At 37.8% G+C, this 17,241-nt stretch overlaps 1 protein-coding gene across 3 annotated transcripts; it reads right to left on the reverse strand.

The window, feature by feature from the left end:
• Nucleotides 1-442: 442 nt before the first annotated feature.
• ELOC (elongin C) lies at nt 443-16,863 on the reverse strand. Of its 3 annotated transcripts, XM_082859028.1 has the most exons (5): nt 16,672-16,704; nt 8,802-8,886; nt 7,590-7,643; nt 5,543-5,686; nt 443-660 (listed from the first exon to the last, which is right to left on the reverse strand). In XM_082859028.1, the coding sequence occupies exons 3-5, from the start codon at nt 7,591-7,593 to the stop codon at nt 470-472; spliced, it is 339 nt and encodes a 112-aa protein (XP_082715154.1). In that variant the 5' UTR covers nt 7,594-7,643; nt 8,802-8,886; nt 16,672-16,704; the 3' UTR covers nt 443-469. The 3 variants fall into 3 exon arrangements, with proteins under 3 accessions (XP_082715154.1, XP_082715155.1, XP_082715153.1); XM_082859029.1 differs by lacking the exons at nt 8,802-8,886; nt 16,672-16,704 and adding an exon at nt 16,845-16,863; XM_082859027.1 differs by lacking the exon at nt 8,802-8,886 and having other exon boundaries at nt 16,672-16,782.
• Between the last annotated feature and the right edge of the window lie 378 nt (nt 16,864-17,241).

Genomic DNA, 17,241 nt, shown 5'->3' on the forward strand with positions numbered 1-17,241 from the left:
GCTAAGTTATAAACATGTTTATAATGCAATTATATGCAATTGCATAACTCTAGTAATGCTAATGACAGCTATAAGATCAGAATAGGTTTTTAAAAAAACACTAAAAACATAAAAATATGTAGCCCCATTATTTACCTGTAGAACGTGTTGAATTTATGCCTAAATTTCAGCATTTACTATATCACCACTGCTCTAATTTTAAAAATCACATCCAAAGGATAAGGCAAAACCACCTACGAATTGGCATATTTGTTTATTTCTCAATTTGTGAAAATGTCCTTAATTTGTTGATGTAGCAAACAAATTTCAACTCTGATTGCTATGCAGAAGAACAGAAGATAATCTGCTTTGCAACGAACTTTAAAGTTCAATTGCACACAGGCAACATGCTATATATGAAAAAATTACTAACTGAACTACAGGTATTAAATACTGAAAAAAGTTAACAGTTTATTATAATTTATTTTATTTAACAATCTAGGAAGTTTGCAGCCATCAGCAGTTCCAGTGCAATTTCAGGTGCAATTGGAAATTCAGGAATCTCCGTGGAGCTGTTAGTGTAGCGAACCTTGTAGGTAAAATACATGCATACTTTTGATAGCACATGTGAAGGGATCTCTCTAAAATTGACTTCATTAGTTTCGTTCTCAGCAAATTGACCTGGAAAAGAAAAGGAATTTGTTCGTGATACATGGGCTGACCTGTGTTCCTCCAAAATTCATATGTTTAAGTCCTAACCCCCAGTACTTGAATGTGACTATGTTTGGAGATAGGTAATTAAGGCCCTAATCCAATATGACTGGCAGCCCTATCAGAATAGGAGATGAGGCTGCAGACACACAGAGGTAAGACAACAATGGGAAGACATAGGAAGAAGACAGTCATCTACAAGGCAAGGAGAGAGACCTCAGAAGAAACCAACTCTGTCAACACCTTGATCTCTAATTTCCACCCTCCAAAACTGTGAGAAAATAAATTTCTGTTTAAACCATCCAGTCAATGGTACTTTGTTATGGCAGCCCTAGCAAAACTAATATAATGCAAAAAGGATAAACCCAACTAGCATCAAATGAAATATGTAGATTTCTGAGTAGAAACATAAAAAAAATCTTTATTAAAACGATTCAGTCTAGGGAATTAAGTACTTATAGACCAGCAAGAGCTCTGTGCTATGTTGTCATGTAAATATAAATGATAAGTGAAAACACTATCCTTAAAGAATCTTTTCAAGAGAGTAAATGCATTGTTTTCCCCTTTAGTTTTTAAAAATACGGTCATGTTAATGAGCTCTCATAAGCTACTTCCTCCCTTTGTTTAATAACAGTTCATACACTGTTTTTAGTGATGTCTCAGAATTTCTTTAGCTCTATGATTTCTTTACTATTGGGATAAAATATTTTCTTGGCAGTCTAACACTAGCACTGTGCACTGAATATAAAAGGCAGAAAAATGTACTTTCTGAGAATGTAGTATTTTAAAAGTTTTCTAGTAATTGTCTATTGGTTGGGGGTAGGATGGGATGCGGAGAAAGGAAAGAAGGATTCAGCAGATAATTCATAGCAATGAGGTAAATTTTTGTTTGCCAATAACGAAAACTCTCTTTCTTAAATGTATGTATGAAATATTACCAATAGGCACTTATTAAGCCTTTGACACTAGACAAACATTAGTGTTTTCTTTAGGTGAAATTCGTATAACAGGTGGGAATATAAATTGGTATAGCCACTATGGAGAACAGTATGGAGGTTCCTTAAAAAACTAAAAATAGAGTTAGCATATGATCTAGCAGTCCCACTCCTGGGCGTATATCCAGAAAAGACGAAAACTCTAATTCGAAAAGATACATGCACCCTTATGTTCACAGCAGCACTACTTACAATAGCCAAGACATGGAAGCAACCTAAATGTCCACTGACAGATGAATGGATAAAGAAGATGTGGTACATATATATATTGGACTACTACTCAGCCAAAAGAAAAGAAAATAATGCATTTTGCAGCAACATGGATGGACTGAGACACTGTCATACTGAGTGACGTCAGACACATAAAGACAAATATCAGATGATACCGCTTACAAGTGGAATCTAAAAAAAAAGGGTACAAGTGAACTTATTTACAAAACAAGTAGAGTCACGGATGTAGAAAACAAACTTATGGTTACTGGGTGGGAAAGAGGGGGTGGAATGAATTGGGAGATTGGGACTGACATATATACACTGCTATGTATAAAATAGGTAACTAATGAGAACCTACTGTAGAGCACAGGGAACTCTACTCAATGCTCTGTGGTGACCTAAATGGGAAGGAAACTAAAAAAGAGTGGATATATGTATACGTATGACTGACTCACTTTGCTGTACAGCAAGAAACTAACACAACATTGTAAAGCAACTGTGCTCCAATAAAAATTAATAATAATAAAAAAAAGAAATTCATATAAAAGCCACCAACTTAAGATGTACAATTCAGTGTACATTCACAATGCCGAGCAACCATCCTCTCCATCTGGTTCCAAAACATGTTCGCCACCCCAACCTCTGGAAAACACCAACCTACTTTCTTTCTCTATGTTTTTGGGGGCTTTTTTTGCCACATTGCGCGGCTTGCACGATCTCAGTTCCCTGACCAGGAACTGAACCCAGGCCACAGTGGTGAAAGCACCGAATCCTTAATCACTAGACCACCAGGGAACTCCCCTCTACTTTCTGTCTCTATGGATTTATCTATTCTGGATATTTCATACAAATGGAAGTATACAACAATGTGTGTCTGGCTTCTTTCACTCAGCATAATGTTTTAAGGTGCATCCACCTTGTAGCATGCATCAGTACTTCATTCCTTTTCATGCAAACATTAGTTTGGTGCCGAAAGTTTGAAGCTTCAAAGATAAAACTCTTGTTTTTAAATTAAAGGAGATCAGACTTTGTAAAAATCCTTTAATCTCAATTTTTAGTTAAAATTTTGTTGGCATCGGGATTTTTCCCCTAAAGTACATCCTAGTTCTGTCCAGTAGAAAAGTCTAAAAGCACTTCAACCCAGGAGCAATGAGTATTGCTAGCACCCACAGTGGGGTATCTAAGTACCATTTTCCATTAAAATATCAAACCGAAAAAACCCACCCCCCCAAGCCCCAGGGCTCTTTAATGAATGGCTGTTTTTAGGATTGAGGAATAATGTACAAAATGAACCTGAGAAATTTTTTTATTACAGAAAGTAGTATAGCTATTCAAGACTAATAAAACTGTGTCAAAAGGACACAGGAGCCAACCTGATGTGCTCCTTCTGGCATAAAAACGGAGCCGTTTGAGCATCAGTAAGAATGACTGCACCTAACTGAAAAATATCCAATAAAAAGTATATATGCAAAAAAAACAAACAAAACAAACACTCTTTACTGTTGGAGGATACTGGAGAACCAATTCTTTACTCTGAAAAATTGCATGTAAAGGGGAAAAAAAAAAATCAAGCATTTATCTTTTCTTTCCCATACAGACTATATTTCAGCGTAACCAAATAGTTCTTCTTTATAGGAGAGTTCTAACTAATAAATGCAGAAGAAATTACAGAATTAGAAAATCTCTGTTTTATAATTCCAAATGAAGTAAATCTCAGCAATAATCACAGTGAATGCTAAAACTAAATATTATATGAAAGTCTGACTGGGGAATTGCTCATGGACAAACCAGCTTGATAACTCTGGAACCCACTAATCAGTCTTGACATTGCTAAAAGACGTGATACAATAGGACTACAAGAGTTCCACCTATAAAGTATTCTTGCTAGAAAGATAAACTGGATTCTGTTCAAGGCTCTAGAGTTCTAATTATGAATTTACAAGATGAAACATGATTAAGTATAATCTGGATGTGGACATTATACAAATAACTTTGTTTCTAGTAAAATTGATAGTCTGAAAAAAAAAGCAGGGGGGAGGTTGCAGGGGGACTATCATAGATTTTGCAAGTGAAATAACCTAATGTCAGGAATTTGCTTGAAATACTCTTTTAAAAAAAGTTAGGAAAAAAAAAAAAAGTTAGGATAATAGACAAAACAAAACTGGCAAAATGTTGACAACTATTGAAGCTAGTTGATGGGTACAGGAAGGTGTGTTATGCTATTCTCTCCAAGTCTGTGTATGTTCTAAAATCTCCATAGTAAAAAATATAGAAAAGGGATTGCAAAGGATCCGAAACAGCCAAAACAATTTTGAAAAAGAAAAACAAAGTTGGGGGCCTCACACTTCCCAATTTCAAAACTTACTACAAAGCTACAGAAATCAAAACAGCGTGATACTGGTATAACCACAGATACATAGATCAATGGAAAATCGAGAGCCCAAAAATAAACCTACATATCTATGGTCAGCTGATTATCAACAGGGATGCCAAGACCATTCAGTATGGTCTCTCTGACAAACAGTAATGGGATGTCCACATGCAAAAGAATGAAGCTGATTCACACTATATGCAAAAATTAACTTAAAATCAAGAACCTAAATGTAAGTGCTTAAAACACAGCTCTTGTAAGAAAACATAAGGTAAATCTTCATGACATTGAATTTGGCAATGCATTTTTAGACAGGACTCCAAAAATCAGAAACAACAAAAGGGAAAATAAATTGGACTTCAACAAAATAAAAAACTTCTGTGCATCAAAAGATACTATCAAGAAAAAACAGCCTACAGAATGAAGAAAATATTTGCAAATCATTTATCTCGTAAGGTATAAAGAATTTATAAAGAACTCTTAATAAAGTTCAGAATTTATAAAGAACTTATAAAGTGTCCAGAATTTATAAAGAACTCTTAAACTCAACAACAAAAAGACAAGTCAATTAAAAAATGGGCAACAAAATTGAATAGATATTCGTCAAAAGAAAATATACAAATGACCAGCAAGCACAAGCAGATATATTTAACTTCATCAGTCATTAGGGAATTGCTAAGCAAAATTACAATGAGATACCACTTCACACCCACTAAGATGGTTACAATCAGAAAAATGGAAAATAACAAATGTCAGGGAGGATGTGGAGAAACTGGAAGCCTCGTACACGGCTGGCAGGAACGTAAAGTGGTTCAGCCACTGTGCAGACAGTTCAGCGTTTCCTCCAAGAGTTAAACACAGAACTACCCTATGCTCCAGAAATTCCAACCCTCAAGAAAAATTTTCTTGAGGTAAAATGGGAACAGTAGATATGTGGGAAGCAATAACTTCTATAGGTAAACTTTACATGTAACCAGGAGCAAAAATCACCAGAGTCCTTCTGTGGTGAACTGACCATGGAAACATAGGAAAAGGATCCTTCCTACTACAAAAGAATCAATTAGGTTTTATTGAAACTATGGTAAATAACTGAAAACAGGAAATAGCAGAAGCCACTTTTTTCCCAATGCAACATAACCATGCAGTAATTAATGTTATAACAGTTACTGTCTTTCTTTTAATGTTATGAGTCATTTAATTCAACTTGAAAACACATTCATCAAACATTAAAAAAGTGAGGATATATTAAGAGGAAATAAAGAAATGTACCTACCTGGGCCACTCAACATGGCTTTTATTGTTCCTGATGTTAGCGCATGTTCTCTTTTCACAATAAATTCATGACCATCCGAAGATATCAATTTGACATACATGGCGTCAGGGCCCTCACAGCCACCATAGGTTTTCTCTTCTCCATCTAAAGTATGTAGTAAGATAATTTTTGAATCACAAAATTTATTAAAAATAAACAGGTTTATCAAGGTTAGTATATGAATAACTCAGAGCAGAAACATTTCTGGAGAGTAATAGCCACCAAGATTTTAAACTTTTTAACTCCTTATTATTCTCTAAATATTTTCCAATATCAGAATAAACTTTATATTCAAGGATGTTTACTTTATTTATTTTTATTTTTAATTTTTGGCCACATGGCTTCTGGGATGCTAGTTCCCCAACCAGGGATTGAAAATGGGCCACAGCAGAGAAAGCGCCAATTCCTAACCACTGGACCACCAGGGAACTCCCAAGGATGTTTACTTTAGATGAAAATTTACCAGTATTTTTCATGGAAGTATTAACAATTTGTGAACACAGCAGCACATTTAAATTTGAAGACTAAAAGAAAATATTCAAATAGTAAAACTTTAATTCTATGACCTGAAATACTCATTTTTAAAGTAAGATGCATAGTGTGTTTATGAATAAATGTTCATATGCCATGTGAGCGCAACTTCTGACAAGCCCCGTATTCTAAAATTTAGGGCCTTCTTTACTCAGCATTTTACTCTTGATCCATAAAAAAACGATCAAAAATTTTTACTGCCCAGTTTAAATTATTGCATGAATATTGAAACAATGACTACAGACAATCAATCTTTAAAAATTCAAAGTAGAGGTGAGGTAGCTACCAGCTATCCTCAATGCCACCATGCCGGCTTCAGCCACAGGAATTGGCTCAACGTAACTTTCTGAGGGAGTATGTATTTTTATACAACCCTTTAAGATCTTTTCTCACACGTATAACTTTACAATTTTGTACTGACAGAATTTTAATTTTTATGGTACCAATATCTGAAAGAAAATACCTTAAGGCTTATTCTAAAAACTTAGGAAGACTTAGCAAGGAGAAGTACAGAGGATGAAGCTGAAGTACTGTTCAGTTACAAACATCCATTTACTCATTCATTTGTTATTAATTTAGAAATCCCTAAAACTGAGATTAACAAATATCAAAGTCACTTATGTACTATCACTGCCAAAAATGTTTAACCTGAATCTAATGAGGAGGAAATACTCAGACAAATCTAAATTTAAAAGAGTCATGAAAGACCTCACTCCTCACCCAATCCCAAAAGTAGGGAACTGTTTAAAGAACACAAAAGAGATAAATTAATGGAATAAGTAAATTCTTGATTGGACCCTGGATTTAAAAATAATAAACCCACTGTAAAGAACACTATTGAAAAAGCTGAAATTCTGAATATGGACTGAATTACGAGATGCATGCTTAAGCATTTAGGTGTGGAGTATTACATGTACAATTAATAAATAGAACAGAAAAAAAAGCTTATGTGTGTTTTTGTGTGTATATAAACACATACAAACATATACACGCAGGAAAAGCAAATATGACAAAACGTTAACTAGTGAAGGCTATAGTGTATTATTCTTGCAATTTTTCATAATAAAAAGCTGGGGGACTCATAAAGATGCATGTAACTTCTAATTATAGACTATTCAAGAGTACAGATTTTTAGCAGTTTTTGCCAACCTCTGAGAACAAAAATAAAAATTATCAATTATTTAAATTTATACTTCCAGTATTTTTTTTTTTTTTTGGCAAGAGAAACCACTTTCTATGTATGTTGGGAGAGTTTCTAATTTCCTAAGGTACAATAACTAGCAATCACAAATTAAATTTGGCATAATAATGTTACTGATCTGCTTTTCAGAAATATATAATAAACATAAGCTGCTGATTTAAACAACTAATTTCAGTCTACTCTACTTTCTTACTTGCATTCACTGACTTCAAAGGCCTATCTTTGAGAAGAAAGCTTCAACTAATTGAACTACAAAATGACTTTTATATAACTTACCCATTATGTTCTTATGAAATTCTACTTTGAGTCCACAGGAACTTTAGTAGTTTCCTGAAATATAACAATACTATATTGAGATTAAGGCCAGAATAACATGTTTTCCCATTATTTTTTAATACGTCCTTGGTGTTACAAGTGCAAGGACTCTCTCTCTCTGCTATGTAAGTTTCCCAGCCACCACAATATGGAACAGTATCAAGTTTCTGAACATCTGAGAGAAGATGATCACCTCCAGGACAGTAAAGTCTAAATACAGATTCCCCCCCGCCTTTTTAAGTTAACTATTCTGACAACAGTTCAAAAACACATATGTTGTTCCTTAGGAGCTGAACTGAACTTGAAGGAGACACCCTTGGCCTTAATCATCTTTGTATACTATAGCTACTAGATACTGGTAAACATTAAAGCAAGTATCTGCTAAATGAATGACAACATGATAAATCCAAGGACGTGAGGTAGCTTTCCTGTGAATAAAAAAGGTAAGGCTTGCCCTCTTCTTATGTAAGTGTGCACATCTATAATACATTTTACTGTTCCATCCCTTCTGCACAGAGGCTACCAAAGTTCTGAGATTTAACAACGAAGTGTTAAAAAAAAAATTAATTTTTGAGAAATCTTAAATTTCATGAAAGAAATGACTACCAAAGGAAAAGAGCTCATGTTTTAAGTAATTTGTATTTTAACAGCATTTCTTCGAAGGAGGATTTTTTTATCCGAATATTATTTTTTATGTCATTATCAGAAAAACAGTGTATCCTAATTATCCTGTTCTCTAAGAAATTCCTGACCAATAAACCTATGTAATCCCTCACCTTAAAAAACATCATTGATGTATAGAGAAGCTGAATGCTCCAGGTGTTGACAGAGTCAGGGGAAAAATTAAATGTTAGTCTAGAACACTCCCCACGCATGTAGGGAGGTATTTAAAGTACCATGTCTAATGTGAGAGAAAGGCAGCAGGGGCAATGTAACGTTTTTACCAACCATTTGAGGGCCTAATGAGTGTAAACATTGCATTAAATGCCTTGCATACATTGTCTTATTTTAAAACAACACTTCCACAGGGGAATTATCATTCCCATTTTAGAGATGAGAAAACATGAGGAGGCTGCTACCTGCTCAAGGCTTCTACAGCTTAAGTGGCAACATGAGAATTTAAACCTGGGTAGGTTTGCTTTAGAGCCCACGCTCCCTTCCATTATTCCATACCACCATGGTAACAAATTCTGGCTCCTGTTAAAACTTCTTTTCCACTACTGCTGAGAGGTGCTGATATAAATCCTTAGATAGTTAGCTAAAATTTAAAAACAGTACTCTGTCATTTTTTGGTCATAGTAGTAAGCAATTAAAAAATTTATCAGTCATTATTATTTTCTTCTGTTCATACTGCTTTGTACTCCTTCTAAAACACAAAAAAAGGAAAACATGCTAGAAAAGCTAGAAGAAGAAGAATTTCAAGTGCCAACTTTTCTCTGGAAAATCTCCAGAGCAAAACATCCAGGTTGTTTACTTAACCAGCAGTAGCTAAGCAACCACGAAAAGTCACACCTTAGAAGCCCTTTGGGTAGCAACAGTTTTTCTACAGACTTCTTAATAGAGTAAATCAATTGCATCATTTACACAAGGGTCAAGGTTGCGGGAGAAGGGAGCTCCCCATCACTAACAAAGAAAGAGTAAATCAACACTAACAATTAGGAGTAAACACTGATTCCTACATGGAAGTTAAAAATATTTGAAATATGATTAAATTTGGACTTAACCCACAAATAACCTATACAAATCTAAGTTTGGGGCTACAAAATCTCAGTGTGAACATCTGAACATCTACTCCATAACCGAATTAGGTATATATGAATTAGGTAGGTAAGAGGAAGTGGCTCAACAGTGGCTTGAGAATAGTTCCAGGCAGAAGACATGAACAAAGGCTTGATGTCATTGTGCTTTTAGAGTGTTATATATAAACATTACTTTTTTATAGTTTTTTATTTTTTAGATTTTTATTATCTAACAAATACTTAGAAATTCTAGGTGAGCCTAGGGCCTACACTGAAATCAGTTTTTATCCTAGTATCTTTGAACACCGAAAAGATCTTTAAACAGCCCATCCCTTTTCTGATTTGAAATGTTACCCTTATCATATACTATATTACTACATGGATTTCTAGACTGTATTCTGTTCCATCAATCTGTTTATACCTGACCAACATCCCCACTGTTTTAATTACAATAGTGTGATAAACATGTTTTTGCTAAGGAGTTGGCAAGTCCACATTTCGTTATTACACATTTCTCATTAGGTCTACTTTTAGGTACTTTACAGTTCCCATTATGAATGGGATCTGTTTTCTCGATTATACTTTCTGAAAGGTTATTGCTGGTGTTTTAAAAGAAAACCTTTTAAATTCGGTAAGTTGAGCTTGTATTCCATGATCTTCACAAACTCTTATTAGTTCTAATAGTTTTTCAGCTGACTTGCTTGGATTAGCTAAGTAGATGAGAGCAACAGCTGCAAATCTATTCTTTGTATCTTTTTGCTTTTTTACATTGGTTATTTACCTGGAAAAAATAAGGTTAGATGTCTAACCGACATCACTCACAAAAACACACTACAGTTTAAAGAACCAAATGTAAAAAAACCCACTGAACTCTAGAAAAATAGCAGAAGAAAAAATACAAATAGCTCATAGACCTGTATAAAAATGTTTGACCCCAATGATAATAAGAAAACTAAAACATTAAAACTTGCTAAGAACCAAGTTTTGGAGGGAAGGGGAAATGGGTGATACTAAACAAAAATAGTATATTTATACTTTTGAAATATTATGGGGCAGTGAAAAGGAAAAGTTAAACCTATGTATATAATAACATGGAAATACCAAGATAAACTGTTAATTTTTTAAAAAGCAGATTAGAATGATAGGTACAGGTTGATGTCATTTAAGTAAAATGAGGGATTTCTCACCTATTAACCTCATGTTTTCTGCTGGAAAAAAAAAATATAAAAATAACCCTGAATAGCCAAAACAATTTTGAAAAAGAAGAACAGAGCTGAAGGTACCATGCTCCCTGATTTCAAATCACTACTACAAGCTACAGTAATCAAGACAGTATGTAAAAAACAGTCACATAGATCAATAGAACAGAACAGAGAGCCCAGAAATAAGCCCACACTTATATGATCAATTAATCTATGACAAAAGAGCCAAGAATATTCAGTGGGAAAAAAGACAGCCTCTTCAATAAATGGTGTTGGGAAAACTGGACAGCTACTGCAAAAGAATCAAACTGAACTACTGTCTCATACTATATATAAAAATAAACTCAAATACTTAAATGTAAGACCTGAAATCATAAAACTCCTAGAAGAAAACAGAGTGCGTTCTCTGACATTGGTCTTAGCAGTATTTTTTGGGATATGCCTCCTCAGGCAAGGGAAACAAAAGCAAAGATGAACAAATGGGACTACATCAAACTAAGTAAAAAACTTCTGCACAGAAAACAAAACCATCAACATAATTAAAATGCCACCTACTGAATGGGAGAAGATGTTTGCAAACAATCTGTCTGATAAGGGGTTAATACCCAAAATATATAAAGAACTCATGCAACTCAACATCAAAAAACCCCCAAACAACCCCAATTAAAAAATGAGCAGATGGGCTTCCCTGGTGGCGCAGTGGTTGAGAGTCCGCCTGCTGATGCAGGGGACACGGGTTCGTGCCCCGGTCCGGGAAGATCCCACATGCTGCGGAGCGGCTGGGCCCGTGAGCCATGGCCGCTGAGCCTGCGCATCCGGTGCCTGTGCTCCGCAGTGGGAGAGGCCACAGCAGTGAGAGGCCCGCGTACCGCAAAAAAAAAAAGTGCAGAGGACCTAAATAGACATTTTCCCAAAGAAGACACACAACACACAGACAGCCAACAAATACATGAAAAGATACTCAACATCATTAATCACCAGGGAAATGCAAATTGAAACCACAACGAGATGCCACCTCAGACCTGTCAGAATGGCTATCATCATTTTTGGCAAGGATGTGGAGAAAAGGGAACCCTCACGCAGTGCTGGTGGGACTGTAAATTGGTGCAGCCACTATGGAAAACAGCATGGAAGCACTACCATGGATCCAGCATTCCACTTCTGTGTATTTTTTATAAAGATAACAAGAACACTAATTCAAAAAGATACACACACCCCTACATTCACTGTAGCATTATTTACAATAGTCAAGATATGGAAGCAACCTAAGTGCCCATCGATAGATGAATGGATAAAGATATGATACACACACACATACATGCTACAAGATTACTCATATAATGGAATATTACTCAGCCATAAAAAAAGAATGAAACCTTGCCATTTGTGACAACATGGGTTTTATACTAAGTGAAATAAGTCAGACAGTGAAAGACAAAAACTGCATGATTTCACTTATATGTGGAATCTAAAAACCAAAATGAATGAACAGACACAACAAAACAGAACCACACACTCACAGATACAGAACAAACCAGTGACTGCCACGGGGGAGGGGGGTGGGGGAATGAGTGAAGTAGGCAAGGTACAAACTGCCAGTTAGGAGTCCTGAGTCATGGGGATGAAACCTACAGCGTGGGGAATATAGTCAATAATATTGTAATATCTCTGTACAGTGACAGATGGCACCAGACTTATTGTGGTGATCATTTTGTAATGTATAGAAATATAGAATCACTATGCTGTGCACCTGGAACTAATGTAGTGCTGTGCGTCAATTATACTCCAATTTTTAAAAAAAAATCATAAAAATACGTGTTTGAAAGTACAAATAACTAGGAAACTATGATTTAAAACTGATTTTTAAAAAGAAACAGGTATGTGGAACTAAGCCACTCACGAAGGAAACAATCATCAGTCAGCGTGATGACTTATTCTTAACAATACGTAAGAATATGATTAATTTGGAAAACAAAGTAAATTACATTAACCAAAAATTATCTAATGTTTAGGCCTATTTGAAGAGGCAAGAAGAGCGGCTTTGGCCATTAATACAAATTGACAGAAGTTACACAATTCCAGTTTGTAACAAGACATCAGAGTATCTTGCCTAGAATGTGCTTATAGTGTCGCTGAATTTATTTATCTCAGGATGAGATAAAATTCTCATTCTGGCTTATTCAACTTATAACAATGCTCCTATAGTACTTAACTCTTGTGCAGGCAGTTTTAATACTTTTGGCAAAGTAACTCAGTGTCGTTAGAAGTCCATATTTGAATTTCTACTCTGCGCATTTCTATCTTGAGACCCAGATAGGTCAAATGATAAGACTTCTGTTTCTTCATCTCCCAAATGAGGAAATTGGACTCAACTGTGCCTAAAGTTCCTTCCAGCTCTACCATTTCATGACTGAACCCATGTGAAATTCACCCTCCCTCTACAACAAACTGCCCATAACTCCCAATTTCCCACTTTATTAAGCAAGAGTCACTCCCACACAGCACACAACTCAAGAGCTCTAGAGTGCTGTGTGTTCCCACTGAGGCTGTCTTGTCTGCCTTACCCTGTAACCTACCTAATCTCCCTCTTAGACAATGATCTCTGAACTCCTTTGTTTTGGTCTAAAAAGTATGAACAAGTACTTCACTATATACTGTGTACCTAATTATAGATTCTACACACAATAAAATAATTAAAAAGAACCTTTAAATGATGGGCTGAAAGTAAACAAATATAAACCCAACCCTGACCTTGCTTCATCCCACTGTGAAGAGTTCACGAAGACTGGCACCATGCGTGCCTCGCAGCCCTTACACCCTTAACTCCCTGCCCTCTCCTCTGACGTAGCTACCCACCCAAATCTCAACCCTGGCCAAACCCGACTCTCCACCGAGTTCAGCCCTCAACCAAAGACTGAATTGGCTGAAGAAAAGTCACAACCATTGTGACTGGTCTCAATTTTAAATTTATGGCCACACACTTTAAACAGATACTTGGTGTCGGACTGATCTTCCTACCTAGTCAACTGGCTTTCCTACTCTGAGAAAATTCACGGCATCCCCTAAACCTCCAACATACCTCTCCTCCCTACCCTGACAACTTCACTTATTTCACCAGCAAAACAGAAACAAGTCACTTCAACTGCCTTATCTTTCCACCTTCATCCTACCTGCATCTATATACCATATACTTCCTGTTTCAAAAGTTGAGTAAAAATCATCCTTCCTATGCAAGGCCAACCTTTCCAGCTAAGCACAGTGATCCAAGGACTTTGTCCTGCCACAATTCAACATATCAAAATGCTGTAACATCATCACTACCATACACTTCTCTGTAACCCATACTGATCAGACTTTTTAGACCTCTAGTCCATTCAAAGTGCTCTTGTCAAATTTCAACTACTTGGTCACTGGGTCAATTTTTTTTTATTAGTTTATTTATTCATTTAAAAATATTTATTTATTTATTTGGCTGCACGGGGGTCTTAGTTGCGGCATGCATGTGGGATCTAGCTGTGGACCAGGGATCGAACCCGGGCCCCCTGCATTGGAAGCGTGGAGTCTTGACCACTGGACTGCCAGGGAAGTCCCCTCTGGGTCAATTTTTCATCATCATCTTACTCTTAGGGTTTTACAGTTGACTCCGCCCTCTTTTCTGAAACATTTTCTTCCCTTAGCATTACAGATGCCACACCCTCCTGGCCTTTCTGCTTCTGTCACTGTTTGCTCTTCCTCTGACCCGAGTGCTCCCAGACATCTGCCCTCTTCTCCATTAATACTCTTTACTTGATGTCCTCTGGTCCATAGTTTTAAATATCACATGTAAAATATGACTCCAAGATTACCTCCCTAGCCTGACTTCTCCCCTGAGCAACAGCAGTGGATATCCTACTTGCCTACTGCACATATTCTGAGCAGTATAAAGTCATCCACCTGAGTACACTCTATACAGAACTCCTGCTTTATTCCTCAGAAACCAGTTCACCTGCCCCAGTCTTCCTCATTCCAGTAAATGGTGCTACTGTTCACCCAGATGCTCGGGCAAAACAGGTGACTCCTCCAAATTGTTTTTCGTCCTGGGGCAAAGGTAAGAACCATTTGGCTCCACCTTCAAATTACATTCCAAATCAGACCACTTCTCACTAACTTCCAACTCTACATCTCTAGTTCAAGCTACCACATGGCAACTGAACTACTACCAGCCTCCTTAGGAGCTGGTTATTCCACTTTCCTCCAACTCTCAGTTTGCCACTCAGCAATCAGTCATCAAAAGCATAAGCCAGGTATCACTCCCCTGCACAAAATCCTCTAATGGCTTCTCGTTACAGACAGAACAAGGACTGTAAAGTTCCATCTTATTTACTCCTTGCTAACCACTCTGATCTCATCTCCCATCACTCTTCCTTCATTAACGTCCAGCCATACTGGCCTTCTAAGTATTTTAATAGGTCAAGTTCATTCCTCCCTTAAGGTCTATGCATTTACAGTTGCTGCTCTCTGAAAAACTCTTCTTTCAGATCTTCATTATTTTAGTCTCCAGGTAAAGCATTAACTCCTCAGAGAGGTAGGTCTTCCTTGATCACTTCCTTTCAAAAGCAGACACCACACCCTAGTCCTCTAACTTAATCTAACTCTAATCTAGATACAGTCTCTTCACATTTATCACCACCTGAAACTGTATTTGCTTACATAATGTATAGCCTCTTTCCTCAAGCTCGGTGAGGGCAGGCCTCATTTAGTACCTAGCATACAAAAGATGCTCAATAAAGAGTTGAGTGAATGGCACTACTGTTTTCTTAATCACCAAGGCTTGAAATTTTGAGCATCACTGGGTGAGCTTTTTCTGATCTTATTTAATAATGGAACAGTAAACATTTAGGACAGGTTAGCTGAAATGCATTAACACATACTAGTGTAAATACAAAGATTTTCCAGATTATTTTCTAGTACTGAAAAAAATCTACCCAAAAAACCCAAACAAGCAATTTATAAGATATAAATATTACTTTGGAACTTGATATATAGAACTGACTATAACTTCTGACTACAAACTACTGACTATATTACAGAATTACCATAATGTAATGAAACTAGTATCTTCCATTTGAAATAAATTTATATCCATATATATTTTTTGGAATGGTAGATAGTTACTAGGTAAATCTCACACTTAAGAAAAAAAAGGACAGTCATTTAAAAATTAAGTATGAAGCCAAAATCATCACTGGCAATAAGCACTTAATACCCACGATGACAGGGACCATAGTTGTCTCCTTGCCACTGTATCTCCAAAATGAATGAATCCACGTGTGAACAGTGATATTTCAACATCATGAATTATACCACAACTATAATGTCAACGAGATCCGAGACGTATCATTTCAGTCCACTAAGCAAAAAAGGAAACTAGTTGGGGATCAGAAAGCAAATCTGGCAGTTTGAAAATGAGGTTTTAAAACTCTAAAGGATTGCGGTTGTTTTCCACACTGAAGGCGATGCAGAGTAGAAATGCTCGCACTAATACTTCAAACTCCATAGCTGTATTAAAGAGGTTCCATAAGAGAAACTTAATGGCCACTGTACTTGACACTAGATACCTCCTTTCAGATGAGACTGGGAGGCAGATGCACGGCAGCCCCAAAACACCAAGTCGGGCACAGATCACCCAACAAGTTGGTAAACTTCTCGGGGTCCCGCAACTGGGAAGAGCGAAGGCCCTCTTCTATAACTAGGGGCTGACCCCAAGGAAAGAACGAATCTGAGTGCACCCGGGGAAAGCAAAAAGGGAAAGAGACAGGGCTGCCATGCTCCTAACTCCACCCTGCCCGCGTTTAACCCCGAGGAGGCCCAGTCTCGCCGGCCGCCGCCCCTCCTTCCACCCTTTTCCAAGCCCACCGAGCGGCGCCAGGAAAGGTCCCGCCGCCCTCCTCTCCCCTCCCCCAAACCAAGAGCCGAAGAGGCCAGGGAAGGTTAAGAGCTTCCGTTCCTTCCCCGCCCAAATGGGAAGGGGTGGGAAGTGGGATGGCGAGCGCGCCCACTAGGAGCCTCCCCCGTCCCCCACGCAGGCCCGGAGCTCCGTTCCCACCCCAGACCGAGACTCACTCGTCAGCCACGCAGCAACCACAGCCACCGCACCGGGTCCACGCGCACCGCCACAGCCCCTACACCAGGGCCGCCCCCCCACCCCCAGCTGCTTGCCGCCGTGGGTTCCGGGGCAGTTGGAGGAATCACTTCCGCTGGGTCACGGACGCTTTCTACGCGCGGGAGATTAGTACCTAGTGAGGCGGGGACTCCCTGAGTCCGTCGCCCGCCAGCGTCTACAGGAAGTGCGCAGCGTCCCCTCCCTTCTCCCACAGGCCAAGCCTAAAAGGACGGTAGTCCCTGGAAAGTCTCAACCAATCCTATTCTGGGTCTTTTGACTCCCAGCATGCAGCGCCAATCCTGATCTGATTTCCGCGGGGACTGCATCCTCAAAGAGGTGCTGGGGGTCGGGGGGCTGGGGGGGTGGGGGCCGAGGCAGCATTGCATCCTGGGATTTGTAGTTTATCTGGCGGGTAGTGTCGTGTTTGGTTGAGGCAGCACTGCAACCTGGGACTTGTAGTTTCTCACGCTGAATGTTAAGAACCTTGTAATTTTGGAGGTTGTTCCTGCCGCTCGTTTGGGGGTACGCGT

This window comes from Leucopleurus acutus (genome assembly GCF_964270905.1).
Source record: "Leucopleurus acutus genome assembly, chromosome: 17".
NCBI classification, from domain to species: Eukaryota; Metazoa; Chordata; class Mammalia; order Artiodactyla; family Delphinidae; genus Leucopleurus; species Leucopleurus acutus.